General features: G+C 34.8%; 3 protein-coding genes across 5 annotated transcripts in view; 2 read left to right on the top strand and 1 right to left on the bottom strand.

The window, feature by feature from the left end:
• Nucleotides 1-35: 35 nt before the first annotated feature.
• Nucleotides 36-1,906, bottom strand: LOC135845711 (uncharacterized). The gene is made up of 4 exons (XM_065364497.1): nt 1,659-1,906; nt 1,341-1,532; nt 1,058-1,265; nt 36-975 (listed from the first exon to the last, which is right to left on the bottom strand). Exons 2-4 carry the CDS (start codon nt 1,509-1,511, stop codon nt 230-232), a joined length of 1,125 nt encoding a protein of 374 aa, XP_065220569.1. The 5' UTR covers nt 1,512-1,532; nt 1,659-1,906; the 3' UTR covers nt 36-229.
• A 425-nt stretch (nt 1,907-2,331) lies between these two features.
• LOC135845713 (probable U3 small nucleolar RNA-associated protein 11) lies at nt 2,332-3,410 on the top strand. Its single transcript, XM_065364499.1, has 2 exons — nt 2,332-2,499; nt 2,581-3,410. Exon 2 carries the CDS (start codon nt 2,590-2,592, stop codon nt 3,349-3,351), a length of 762 nt encoding a protein of 253 aa, XP_065220571.1. The 5' UTR covers nt 2,332-2,499; nt 2,581-2,589; the 3' UTR covers nt 3,352-3,410.
• A 4,313-nt stretch (nt 3,411-7,723) lies between these two features.
• Nucleotides 7,724-14,565, top strand: part of LOC135843656 (photoreceptor-specific nuclear receptor-like) — a 60,657-nt gene continuing 53,815 nt past the window's right edge. Inside the window, exons 1-7 of one of the 3 annotated variants that reach the window (XM_065361611.1) lie at nt 7,724-8,051; nt 8,141-8,237; nt 8,326-8,548; nt 8,628-8,974; nt 9,592-9,672; nt 10,028-10,183; nt 10,300-10,373. In XM_065361611.1, coding sequence (XP_065217683.1) covers nt 10,352-10,373 — 22 coding nt within the window. In that variant the 5' untranslated portion in view covers nt 7,724-8,051; nt 8,141-8,237; nt 8,326-8,548; ... (2 more) ...; nt 10,028-10,183; nt 10,300-10,351. Of the gene's footprint in view, nt 8,056-8,140; nt 8,238-8,325; nt 8,549-8,612; nt 8,975-9,591; nt 9,673-10,027; nt 10,184-10,299; nt 10,374-14,565 lie in introns of all 3 variants that reach the window. The other 2 variants (XM_065361609.1, XM_065361610.1) reach the window with 2 other exon arrangements.

Here is a 14,565-nt window from a genome sequence, read left to right as displayed (position 1 = left end):
AAATAATATCGACTGTCAATGTATGTTGAACAAAATACAATCAAAACGATAATTTTTTTTTACTAAAGAACGATAATACAAAAGCTTAGAATACAACAATATTTTACGATTAGGAAAACGAGTAACTCACGTAAAAAAAAATGGAACTTAAAAACCATTACTTATTCAAAAATTTAAAATACGACTAATTTTTAAATCGATTAAGTATATCTTTGGAAGAGTAAAATAGTTATGAAATAGATTTGACGACCTTTTTACGCATTAAAATATCGAAGGCGTTCAATTTCCTTAGTAACGAATTATTTATGCCATTATTGGAAACAGCAATGTCCTTTTGTAACTTCATTATTTTGTCATCAGAGTTAGGTGGCTTGAGAATTACACAAGATTCAGCTGGTCTTTTACAGGCTTTCGAAGGCATGACATTGATTATATCATTCAATGTTGATGATCTTGCATCAGCAGCCTTTACCGGAGAGTCCGAAATTGTAACAACACCAGGTTGTATGGTTTCTTTCGGTAAAATGAAAGTGATTTTTTTCGGCTCGTGGATGACTCTAGATATAGGCGACGAGTTACATTTGGTGAGTGGAATTTGTGTAAGATTACGGATAGCGTTCGGTGTAGCTGGACTTTTGATCAGTGGAATTTGCGTAGTAAGATTACGAATACCATTAGGTGTAGTTGGTTTACTGTTTATTTTGAATGGAACGGAAATGGACGTAGATTTTGAATCGCTGCTGATACGAACTACTGTCTTGCAGTCTTGCGTCGATAGAGCAGGCAAATTACTCAAAACGTCCACTTTCATCGCTTTCAAACTAGATAAATGTTCTTCCAATTTGGTACCGTAATCGTTGCAAGAATTCATAATCTCAGTGAATAATCCTCTGAATGTGAATTTTCTCGGGAAACGAGCCATCGATATACGTAAACTATTCTTCAACATATTCAACTTGTCTAATGTAGGGAGCACTGAAATGATACAATTCTATGAAAGAACCTGAACCAACATTGAGGCAAATCTAATACTTTGAATCGAATTTTGAAATCTTACCAGAAAACGGCATCTTGTGAAACATAGCTTTCCACTCGCTCGATAATTTGACGAAAAATGATTCGTAAAATCTGTCTTTCTTTTCAGCGATAAACGTACCGTAGAAATCGGTATTGTTATAGGCACAACTGACATAATCGGTGACCATCATCAGACACAAGTAATGCTCTTTTGTAGGAGTAGATCCGAACCAGTCACGTATACGACACTATAGGACAAATTATCGGTTCATATTAGTTTCTAGGATATCAGTGAATTAAAGTATGATAAAACTGATACTAACCAAAACGTAATAACATCTTTGAGACCTGATATCTCGTAAAGCACCGCAAATAGGAATTTCTATCGAACGTACGGTGTCCAATGCTAAATTCTCTGCCTCAATACAATTTTTATCGCAGTCGTCAATAAGTTCCGAGATATCTTCGGGTATTTCGATGTCAGAATCAGCCATTTCGAACGATTTCTTCACATACTGTAACGAATACATATGAGAGAATTAGTGAATATGACAAAGAGCTCCTTGGCACATTTTCAATACACCATAAACCAATGTGAAGTACTGACTACTGAAATTGACAAAACATCTATGTATACTTACTGATTGAAACTGAAAGCCGATCCGAATAAAACTGCCAGAATATGTTATTTGTGCAGAAAACAATACTTGTGTGGAATAAATCTGTCAAATTGTCAATTTCTTTTCTCAACTAAAAATAAAGACTGACTAGTTTGCGCGAAAACTGCGAAAAGTAAGAAATTGAGATTGATTACCAGATGAGAAATGAGAAAATCCATAATGTTTTGGCGGCAAGCGGAAATCGAAAATTCATGTTTGCTTCAGTGCGAGAAAAAAATTCTTTTGAATTGTAAAAAATTGAAAAAGATGAAAATTGATTATTTGTACGATTTTCAATTTGATTTTACGAATTTCCAGTAAAAATGTGTTTAATTAAACAATTAATTTTGAAGCGGAAAACAGTAAATTTGAAGAAAAAATTTTGCCCATTAAAAAAGAGAAAGGAAAGAGATGTTTTTCATTTGTTGTTTGGTAACATTGTATCTTCTATTTTTTCTGTTTTTCTTTTTTTTTCAAAAGTTTTTCCAAAAATTGAAGAATTTACTCAGTTAAATTAATTATTTGTATAAAATTTCAACTTTCAAGTCATAATACAAAATAAAACTGTAAAATTCTAAAATTCGATAAATTTGAAAAAAAAAGATAAATTTCTGAAATACAACGTGATTTGTATAGCTTTTGCGCTTCTTCCCAAAGCCTATAAAATTAATTGAAATGAAAACATTGATAAAAAAATTTTGAATTTTTTAAAAACCTGAGAAAATGAAAATGAAAATTGATGGCGTAAATTGTACGAATTATTGAAAATTTAATCAGTTTCTCAGTGAATCGAAGATCCTAAAAGTGTTCCTCCCATCATCAGGTACGTAATCACATTAATTTCCTTCCCATTCAAAATCTCGATCGACGTTATCACTATCACACATTTTTCATTCTCAACCAGATTATCAACATGTCTACTTGGAATAAAGCATCGAAAATCAATCAAAAAACTCACCGAGAACGTCAACAACTCCATAACAGAAGTCACCTCGGCTTACTTGAAAAAAAGAAAGATTACAAAGCTCGAGCTCATCATGATAATCAAAAGAAACAAATCATCAAATCACTGAAGAAAAAAGCACTGAATCGTAACCCCGATGAGTTTTATTTTCATATGGTCAATTCCAAAGTGATCGACGATGTTCATAAAGATATTAAAGAGAAAGAAGAACACACTCCGGATCAGATAAAATTGATGCAAGGCAGAGATCTAAAGTACATCAGAACTAGGCGTATCATGGAGAAGAAAAAAATCGAAAAGCTAAAATCTCAATTACATTTCATCGATAAAACAAACGAGGCACCAAATAGTCATATATTTTTCTTAGATTCCGATAAAGAAGCTGAGACTTTTGATTTAGCCAAACGTCTCAATACGCATCCTAGTTTGGTAAACAGACGTAGTAATAGACCACGTCTCGAAGACTTGGATAAGTTAGATGTTCCCGATTTAGACGAAGAAACTGTTAGGAAATTGAACCAAAAGAAAAATAAAAACTACGCCGAGTTGGATAAACGAATCAATCGAGAGAAAGAATTGAGCATCGTCGAACGAAAATTAGAATTGAAAAGATGTTTAGTCGAAAATAAAGGAATGCCGCCGAAAAGACAGAAAAAAGGTTCTGCTACGTCAGCTCCGGTTTATAAATGGAAACAAGAAAGGAAAAAATAATACCGAACTTGTATAATTTCTGTGATTATATTTAATAAATGTTTACTTAAGAGTTGAAATTCGTGTTCACTTTTTATTGGGATACTTATGTTTCCTCTATGAGAGTTATTTACTTTTAACGAAATTGCATTAAAATATGATTTATCCATCCGGCTGAATTATTGCGGGCAAATTTTCAGAATGTAAATGAGTCTAAGCTACCTATCTAACATTTCACTTAAATTGGCTCCAACTTGACGTCAGCGTGATTTATGTCGAAGAAATTTACATTTCCTAAATCATATTCCGTTGCAAATATTTAGTCAAGAGTTTTCGGTTCGCAGTTGAAAAATTTATCAACATTGGTTCAATAATACGACCTCAGCGTAGCGTTTCATTTGAATAATGCAATAATCGTGTTTTCAAGCAGCTTAATTTGTCGTCAGTTTTTTAATACGATGATTTAGCCTAGTTTTTGATTTATAGAAGGACGTTTCATGATGCAAAATATTCGTGAAACCAACGTTGATTTACTTAATAGTTGCAGTGTGGAATTGTTCATTTTATTTAATAATCTTATCAGCGAAAAAATGCATTAAACATCAATAAAACGTCTCGAAAACAGCGAATCGTATAATTATCTCGAATATAGGTATCCTCCGTTAAGAAAACCCCAGTTTACACCAGAATTTATTTAAAATATTCTTCGCTAAAGAAAGGGTTGACATAATGAAACAAAGGGTTGATTCGATGAAGCGTTGAAGAAATGCAATTACTTCGGGAAATAACATCCTTTCAAAAACCTTTTTTGGTTCGTTTAAACCAACTGTTACTGCAGATTTCAACAGCAGGAAATTGAAAGTTTCAAGATGAAAGAAAATTTTATTTTTAATGAGTTTTGTTGTCTTCTTTCAATTATGTTGTGTATTCTTTCTCCTTGTTTATCTGTTTTGATAATTTAGCAATTCAAAAAGTTGATTGGTTTAATTTAATTTGATTTAATGATACAATTGAATAAATTTTAATAGTATGTGAATTAGCTATTGAATGATATTTTCCTGGATTATCGATTTAAAAGGATTTCTTTTTTATTAGTTCATTTATTCGATCCGAATAGGAAAAATATCATTTTGAGAATAATATTACCACAACATAGGTACCTAGGGATACCTATTACGAGTAACTACAAAATTTAAAATATCGAATTTATTAAATATGCATAATTTATTATAGGTAGGTTAGTTTTGCGAAGCTTTTGCTATATTACTTTCGCATTTATTTACGTCTGTTGTGTTTATTTAACGCTAATGACAACGAATAATTTAAAACATCTAATTACCGTTTTATTTAGGTTTTAGGTACCTATACCTATACTAATTAAACCGGTAAAAACATATTGAAAAAATTTCACACCACAGCTCCGACACGCGGCCAAGAAGCGTGTAAAGCTTAAATTGGCAATCATTACAACATTTGATCATTTCAAAACGAATTAATCAGTACATTTATATTAATCCTTTTTGCGAGTAATTATGAATATTATTTCCTTAATTAATTCCCATGTTGTGCTTTTGAAAATGCAAACATTAGTCGTACCTCGTACCTACTCGAGAAGCGGCGTCGAGGATAAAATGCTGTCCCTTTCACACGTAATAGTAACTTTAAAACGTACGTGTTATTAAAACTAATGCCAGCGATTTTAGAGGAAATCATTTAAAAACAATTAGCCTCAACGGTAAAACGACTACAGATTTCTGTATAATATGGTGCTTCGCGGATAGAAAACGCTCGACTTGCGAAAGTCCAAGGGGACGCAGAGGGATATCATTTTCAGAGGATTAAGCGACACTGGGGGAATTATATCGAGAGTCATTTAATTTAAAATTCCAGCATGGGTCGCGTTAAACGAGAGGGGAAATGTTAGCGTAAAACGTTACAAGGATTTAGATGGAAATTTTAAATAGCTAAGAGTAAAGCTCTACGCCGTGAAGATTGTCTTTCAAGATAATTCTCGAGAAATTCCGCCGGATCCGGCTCGGTTTTCTTCTTGATACTGTGACTTCGGCTGCTCTTCCGGTGGATGGAATTTAAAACGCGGGATTAGGTACGACGGATGAAAGTGGATGCTGCAAAAAATGGCCTAGTTTTTTGCTGCTGTGAGTTGTACGTAGGATGCTGGTGTGGTGTACAGTAGGAACTTAGTAAAGATTGGAGCCTGGAAATACTGAGAGCATGCAGTGAACGATGAATTTGCTTGGTTTTTTCTTTTCCTCGGTTCAATTGTAATGAAGGAGTTCAGGAGTGAAGTTTTGACCTACCACCTACCTATCTGAATAACAAGTCATTCAGAAAAAAAATCATAAAACTGCTGTGAGCCATGGAGACTAACGTTAATCAATTAAAAAAAACAGTAAAATTTTAAAAATTGAAAATTAAAAAAAATAAAAAAAAATAAAAATTTGTAAAGTAAATAAAAAATAAAATAAAAAAAAATTATAAATTTTTTGCCATGTTGCCATTCGAAAAACAAAATTTCAAACTATAGACACTGTACCTGTGCCCTCCGGGTAAGACACCGAACTGCAGGTAACGGGGAAAAGGGACGGTAGTAAAATCTTGTGTCATGCCAATTTCTCCTGCTGGGTGATTTTGGCTGCGCTGTACGTCAGTTTGCAGGCAACGGGGAAGAGGGATGGTAGTGATGCTCTTGGCTGCGCGCGCTGTACTTCGCAGTTCGCATGGTACTTCGTTCAAGAATTCGACACCAGCGCAGCCAAAAGCACCCAGCGGGATAAATTGGCATGACACACGTAATTCAGCCAAGATGGCTGCCAGTTCGTTGTCTTCCCGCAGGTACAGTGTCTATATTTCAAACTTAAAAAATTATTCAATTGAGGCTGCAACCCCTGGTGCAGCGCTAGTGTCGATATTAGTGATAACAGTTGAAATAGGGGTCTGATGTATTGGATTATATAGCAAAATTTTGAATTATTGCATTATTTTATAACTGAAAGAAGTAAAGACTTATTTAAATGTAAGCATCTTTAGTAGAATTTCACGCCCTTTCATAAAATGTCAACAGAAAAATTCTACGTGCAATATTTTCAGAGATATTGAATTTCAAAGAATGTTGAAATTCTATTTCTTCGTCATCTTTTCTATATTTTAGTAATAATATTTTAAAATAGTTGATACCCAACCTGTGAAAATGAGTTTTATATTTCAGTGTGAAACAGGAGTACATAATTTTGAATAGATATTTGATATTCGTTGTTTTGTAAGAGAGATAACAGCTCTAAAAGCATTCACTATCACTTTCACTAACATCAATTTCTTTCATCATTAAAGATTTTGTAAAGTTTAAACTGAAATTTAACTAACAATCAAATTAAAAATCATGAAAATACACGAATAATACGAATATAGAAATAAAAAAGCGCTAAATCAATTAAACTGATCATAGTGATTACTCAGTAATCACTGAATCACAAACTTTGAAATTCAATATCTCCGAAATTATTTCACGTGGAATTTTTCTGTTGACATCTTATGAAAGAGCGTGAAATTCTACTAAAGGTACTTACATTTAAAAAAGTCTTTACTTCTTTCAGTTATAAAAAAATGCAATAATTCGGCATTCTCCCATATAACCCAATGCATTAGACCCCTATTTCAGTTGTTATCACTCTTATCAGTATTTTTAGTTCCAAAAGTTGCAACCTCAATTCAATTCAAATCAAAAAACTGAAAAAACTAAAAACAAAAACCTGAAAAACCATGTAAAAAGTAAAAACAAAAACAACTCAATCAAATCAAAAATCAAAAAATGCCAACAATATGTACATTTGGCAACAATGTTTTTTCAAAATGGTGGAAAACTGGAACTACTGGAGTCTGGAAGTGGAAATCAGCGTTGCCAACTTAGCATAATCGATGCTAGATTTGGCATAATTTGATTTCATACGATGCTAAAAAATTGCATCTAGCATCTAGCATAATCTTTTGGCATAATAATTTTCCAATCTGGCATCTTAATTCATTTTAGCATTGTCATTTTTAACGTAAATTTGGGGAAAATTTTTGAAATTTTCGTAATTTTGGTTAAATTTTCATACTTTTGACCCTTTTTTTAACAATATTCCATGAAAATTCCAAAGTTGAAACTGTTGAAAGCCTTCATTTTTGGAAAATACGCCAAAAATCACCAAAAAAATTTAGCATCTTACATAGCATCCGATTTTAGCATCCTTTTTACATTTAGCATCTGCTTAACCTTGAAATTTTGATGTAGTTTTTTACCAAATTCTGAAAAAAAGGGAGGAAAAACAAAAATTTTGTCTGGCATCAAAATTTGGCATAATTTTTTCGTGATTTAGCATCCAAACGGCATAATTTTTGAGTGGTTCTAGCATCAAGTCTGGAAAAAAGTTGGCAACGCTGGTGGAAATCTGTGAACGGAATTGAGAAATTCATTAATGTTGAAGTTGATTTGATTCCAAGACTTTTGAATGAGATGAGTGTTGAACTTTTGAAATGGTTTGGCATTTCTGAAACTAAAGATAATGATTTTGAATTTTAACAGCTGAGAACCACCAAACAACAGTAGTATTTTTGCAACCGGTTATGGATGATTATCAAACCAAGAAGGTCCATGAAGTTCTAAACTAATCAGTAATCACAGAATTTGATGATCCTTCGGTTGAGTTGCTGTTGCTGAAAAAGTAGGTAAGCAATTTTATTAATTTAAAATATATGAGTATGAATTGATGATTTTTTTCATTCTTTGGTGTATTTTTCATTTTTCAAATAGAAAAGATGTGTCTTGCGCCTCTGAAGTCAACATGAACGCAAATGTTTACGCTACGTTGCATTCTTCTGTGCACTTTTCCGTTTTCGTTATGTAATAGGTAAACGTAAAATTAAATATTAAGTTACAGAATATTGAATCAGTTGTTGAAATATGTACTTAGTTACTTTCGGTGTGCTCATTTGCAGGCCTACATTGTAGTTATCTGCTTGGATAACTTATGCTGCGGATGTGTTCGTCTTCTACACCGATTCCAGTTGTCATGAGCATACCTATTGCAAATATTATACGACTGAATTGTTTTCGTGAAATGAAGCGAAAAACTTCAAACAGACGAGAATGAAGAACAAAAAACTGGTCTACGTTGACGAATCCAAAATTTTCATCACTCGTTTAAGCAATTAGGATAAGGTAAACCAACTATATACGTAACAGATTATTTGATTCATATTTTGAAAATTACCGATTTGATTAGGTATATTTCTCGTAGTGCACTTTTCGTCGGAGTAACTTCAGGCTGTAGATTCGTCGGCGCAAAAAATAACATCAAATTCCTCCGCTTCTCCGGTACCATTCGCTGAAAAGTTTTCCGAAGAAAGGACGCTGAGCGGGGAGATCGATGTTAACGAAACTCAACTGTATGCTGCGTTATACTTGCTTCTCGGATACGATGTTTAACGATCAGCTTTTATACAAAGTTAATTCCACGAAAGTGTGCACATGGGGCACACTCTGTGACCTCGCTTCTTCGTTGGTGATTTCATTTAATCGTTTCGATTTCACTCGATTACCCCAACGCGAAGATTTTATTTCATCGAATATGGATTTGTTTTACCGGTGAGTAGTCAGCCAGAATGTCAAAGCTATCACTGACAGATATACTTATTATTACAGACCTAACATGAATATAATCGACCAATAAGTCTGCGATAAAAACGAATGATTTTAAATGTTGAATATTATAACCTGTCGTTGAAAGTATTAGGCCAATTCTTTCACGATTGAATTAATTTCCATTCTGGTGATCATCGATAAGCCTACGTGGGAAATTTTCTCTCTTTTTTTCGCAATACGTTAGTCTGTTATCGTACGTTAACTTTACCTTTCACTCGATCGTACCTGTTACGTTCCAGTATAGCGATATGCCAAACGCAGAAAAGCTGCGAAAAAATTTCCGTTTTCAAGAAAGACTGTTTTGAATTAGGTATTTTTTAAATTTACTCGAGCATTCATGAAATGTGTACCCATCTAAGCCTAGTTCATTGGAATTAGATTACATAAGGTAACCGAAAAGTAGAATTAAGTGTACCTGACAGTTAGGTCCAAGCGGTGGTTACAGCCCTTGTCAAATGTAATCGACAAAAACGAACTCAACGCAGCGGGAGATATTCGTCTGCGTCAAAAACAATTGCATCAACTCCCTGTTTCTAATCTGACCGTTGTGATTTGTGTAGAAATAACTTACGTACCAGTCGTGTGCCGATGTAATAGAAAATATCCTACAGACCGATGAACGATGAAGCCCAAGAATTAAGGTAAACGTCGTTTAAGGGGCGTGGTAAGCTGTTGCATGTTTATAGTGATTTTTCTTCCACTTTTTCATATTTGTTTGAAGGGTTAAACGATGGTCGTCGTTCGTTGTTTATTTTGCGGCTTATTATTGCAGTAACGTGTGTGCTTTTCAGAGTCAATTGTTGGGATTACTCGATGCGTTTAGAATTTAAATCGAGAGTGAGGGTGGAGTGAGTGGTGAGTGGAAGGGTATAGCTTCGAGATTTTGATGTGATCAGGTTACCTGTTTTGGAGGAATGAATTTTCTTTTATGAGCCTCCGAAGAAAAATGTTTAATATTACCTAAAAAATTTTTTGTTTTGGATGCTCTATTTACAGATTTTAAGAAAAGATTCAGATACATTCTTCTGTTCTGAGGAATAAGATCGATATTTATTTTCATCGAAGTCCAAGAAAATGAAGATGAAAATATTCCTGGAAGTACCTACGAAGAGTATGAACTTTCTGACTGCTGGAATATCGAATACGAATCTGGTACCTATCTTTAATGTACCTACCTACCTACCTACCTACCTACCTACCTACCTACCTACATATTAAGCAGTGAAAAATGAAAATTTGTTATATTCTCAATGCCATTGAAATTTCAGAAGAAAAAACGACGAAGACTATATATCGAATAAAAAAGACACGCCGCGAAATATGAAACGCCTACGAGAAAAATGTAAGTATTCAAAAAGGCAATACGCTATGAAAATTTATTTTTAAAAGATTACTCGTGAGCCTAGATACGAGAAAGATAGAGGAGCCGAGAACGAAGAGCGACGTGGCGCGGCACTTCTCACGACGACGAAATATAGGTACGTACAGGCTTTAAAACGATTTAGGAATTTTAAAGGATAACGTTAACAACTGACTGTAAATAATGGATTCGTCGTTAACATAGCTAAAATTGAGTAATAGAAGGTATGATGGAGAATTCATCGTGGAAAGTACCGGAATATGCGGTATTTCGCGCCCCCAAATACCAGGGGGAGGAATCGACGAAGCGCGCTCATTAAAATTCAACTCTCGTAAAGCAAAAGCACATAAAAGAGGAAAACGTATAGAGAGAACGGTGACGGTACACAGCCGAAGCGAAAAAGGGGAACACCGCTGCGTGTTAATATGGTTCATCTTATAATTGAATCGGGAGCATCCCTGATTTGTTCCCCCGTATAACCTATTTACGTGTCAATCCTTATGAGTCTTAAAACGACCCTTCTGGTAGCAGCGTGAACTGGAAAAGGCTCTTTAGCGTAACGTACTTTGCGCCGCCGTCGTACAATTCCTTATTAAAGGTTCGAAAAGCAGTCAAGCTGCAATTTAATTTGACAGAATGTATAACTTTAACGTTAGCTTTTAACTATTTAGTTAACGAGTATGGTTTTAAACTTTCGCCCGTGTAGTTTCCTTATTCTATCGGTTTACTATTTTTTGGTTTTTATTACCTGAGATTTTTTTTTTTGCATGTACCTATCTTCAGGTGAACTTGGGCGATCGTGTTGGAAAAAATTACATTCGCACTATTGTATTTTTTTCTATATTACATATTTCATTTTTCATTTTTTTTCCTAATCGCGATATTTCGAGTATAGCTGTTTCGTATTACTTCTACTTACTGGTTGGAAATTTTTTTCCACTGGGTTAGATTCACAAATATCTTGGATTCTCATGTGATGGGATGTTTGTTTGTTTTTTTGTATAAGGAAGACAAGTTCATCCATTCGCTTGAAATTGCAACAGGACTTGGACATTTTCTGTATTACAATTGACTGGGTCGTATCTGTTTATGATTTAAAGTCTACCTTTACCGTCTACCTATTTGCGAATCTGGTTCAGTGAATGGTGTAACTCGACGCAGACTGAAATCGCTTCGATGTAATTATTTCTAATCTATTTATTCGCATATTCGAAGTCGATAAGATGGAGTGGAAATGAAATAAGTACAAACGATGAAATAGATGCCAGAACCAGAAGGCCTTGGATACAAATGACCCGAAACGCGGAACTTATGGAAAGAATCTGGCTGCAGAGCCCAAAATACTAGTGCTTTGAATCTGGTACTTGAATGAGAACGAGTCTGGCTGCAGAATTAACAACTGTGCAGAACTGGGTGAAATTCTCATACAAATCTCCACCTTTTTCGGTCCAGAAATAACCGCAGCTACCATTATTATTCATATTTGACTGTTTTTGATCGAATTCTGGACCATTTTTACATACGTATTTATTTATTTACTTATTTTCCTTTTCTTTCCTTCTATTTTTTTCCTTCTGAAGATTTTTGAGCTGGATACCTGCCTCAACTTCCAAATTTTTCTTAATCACTAAGAGAGAGTAGGTCCATTTATGGGAAATGCCAAAGAAAAGATTGTCATGAAAATTTGAAAAACCTGCTTCGAATGGTTTTTCCAAGAGGGAGTCGAAGGGATTTGAACCACTGCTGGGATCATAATTCATGTCGAAAGGAAAATGATAACTCGTAAGTTAGCCGATGCAGTCAAGAGCGAGCTCAATATCGTCCCTTATTAGGTAATAGGTAGGTCTAGGTACCTATCGAATTGATTTTTTTTGTCGAAAAACAAGATCAAAATGACAAAAATTCAAAATTTTGTCAAATTGATCGGTATGAAAGCTGAAATTTGGGACGTGGGTATACTCTTTTTTTACCCCCCCCCGCCCCACCAATTAATAATTTTTTCCCTTTACAATCCACGAATGAAATATTGCGCTGGTTCTGCGCCAGGAAGAATCTCATTCGGTCTTTTTCAATCAGTTGATGAATATTGAACGGGTTCTGCGCCAGGAAGAATTAGAAATCCTCTTTTGAGCAGTCCTGGAGCGAACAGCAGATTTTTTAAAGTTGAAATTTTCGCAAAATTTTGCTAAATGAAGTTGGAAATCCGGATCTTACTGTGTAGGTACCTTAATTTCAGCATTCTGAGTGGACTGGAGCTGATTTAAAGCTATCCTGAAGCCTTCAGCGACATTTCAAAGATTCCAGTTTTCCAAAAAAAACGCCACATTAGCATACATGTATAATGATCGATTGATCGCGATTGGTAACCAACACTGGTTGGCTCAGCTTGCTGAGATTGAGGGGTCATTCCATGTCAATTCGACCCAAAAAAGATGACAATTTTGAATTGAAAGTCATGTCTTTCGATTTCACTCAACATTTTTTTACAGTGTGTACCCACCCAATGAGTAAGAATCCCGCAATCAGTTTTGTCTCAGCCCCCTCAGAGGGCGGGTGGGGGCAGGGGGTTTCAATTATTTTCACATTGTATCGAGGTACTCAACCTTAGCAGCGCACACCTCAAAAGCTATGATACTTTGATTAAAACTGATTTCACAGTTCGAAGGTCATTGCATTTTCAACTTTTTAAGCATTTTGAAATTTTCAAAAGTTGAAAGTTGATCTTTAAAATTGAAAGTTCAAATTTCATAATGGCGCTGTAAGTGGGAGCTACCATTTAAAATTATGAAAAAATGTCCATGGATGTACTTTTGGATGCTTTTTTGAAATAATATTTAATTTTTGAAATGGGATCTTTTAATGGAGAGGGAGCACCCCCTCCCCCAAATTCGGGCAAAACTTTCAAAAAAATGTGGGGCATGTGATATATCGAATTCTATGTTTTTGGTGACGCTGAACACGAATATGACGTCAGATTTTTGATTGTACCCCATCCACGGCCCCCAGCACCTTCCCAAAGGGGGTAAAAGTCCAAAAAATGGTTTCGTTCGTGTGACACATAAAATATGGTATGTTTTCGACATCGCTGAACACGAATATAGCGTTAGTTTTTCAAAATGCCCTCACCCATGGCCTCCAGAACCTCTCCCAATGAGTAAAAGTCAAAAACATTATTTTGTTTCATTGGTGTGACACATGAAATAATATGTTTTCGATAATGCTGAATACGAATATAGCCTTATAGTTGGGAAGACCGCAAGAGGATTTATTGCACCCCCCCTCCGGTCGATCCTCCGGGACAACTTTTTTCTTAAAGGGGGAGTCCTAAAGAACATTTCTAGTCCTTGTTCTCAAAAAAAAAAGTGGCCCACTTACAAAATGGCAGCCATTTTGATTGAGAGGTCAGCCGAAATCGCAGATGTTGCATTCCAGCATAGGACTTGCACGAAATTTGTTGAACCGTACAAAAGTAGATCGAAAGAGCAGGCAAAAGTTTATCACCTGTCAAAATTTCAAGTGCTAAAGTGCCTTCTTCGATTTTTGGTGAATTTTTGAAAATCAAATTTAGGTCAAAAATGAGAGAAAAAATCAAAATTTTACCAAATTGACTAAGAAAGCTGGAATTTGCGATATATCCTATTTTCGACTTGTCAAATCGATTGGAAACGGTTTCAAACCGTTTTGAGCAGTTCTGGAGCCTCCAGCAGATTTTTGAAATTCGAAATTCCCACAAAATTTCACCAAATGGAATTGGAAAGTCGTAATTCATTCTGCAAACTAATTTCAATACGCTACGAAGTCAACTGCAGGTGGATTTCAAGTCGTTTTGGAGCCTCCAGAAACTTTTTAAAAATTACTGGAGCCTCCAGTAGATTTTTGAAACTTGAAATTTCCCAAAATTTCATCAAATCAAGATGGAAAGCCGAAATTTACTCTGCAACTAATGTCTTTTGGAGCCTCCAGCAACTTTTTGAAACTTACTGGAGCCTCCAGTAGATTTAGTAGATTTTTGAAACTATCAAACCGAAATGGAAAGCCGAAATTTACTTTGCACTCCAATTTTAACACCCTCTGAGGACGTCTTCAGATGGGTTCAAGTCATTTTGGAGCCTCCAACGACTTTTTGAAAATTACTGGAGTCTCCGCCAGATTTTTGAAACTTGAAATTCCCACA

This window comes from Planococcus citri, chromosome 4, assembly GCF_950023065.1.
Source record: "Planococcus citri chromosome 4, ihPlaCitr1.1, whole genome shotgun sequence".
NCBI classification, from domain to species: domain Eukaryota; kingdom Metazoa; phylum Arthropoda; class Insecta; order Hemiptera; family Pseudococcidae; genus Planococcus; species Planococcus citri.
Note: the sequence above shows the minus strand (reverse complement) of the source record. Positions and strands in the feature narration are given on the sequence as shown.

Coding starts and splice junctions, on each gene's coding strand:
- LOC135845711 (XM_065364497.1), bottom strand. CDS start 1,511: ATGGCTGATTCTGACATCGAAATACCCGAAGATATCTCGGAACTTATT. Junction 1,266..1,340: donor AAAGATGTTATTACGTTTTG/GTTAGTATCAGT, acceptor TTTGTCCTATAG/TGTCGTATACGTGACTGGTT. Junction 976..1,057: donor TCACAAGATGCCGTTTTCTG/GTAAGATTTCAA, acceptor GTATCATTTCAG/TGCTCCCTACATTAGACAAG.
- LOC135845713 (XM_065364499.1), top strand. CDS start 2,590: ATGTCTACTTGGAATAAAGCATCGAAAATCAATCAAAAAACTCACCGA.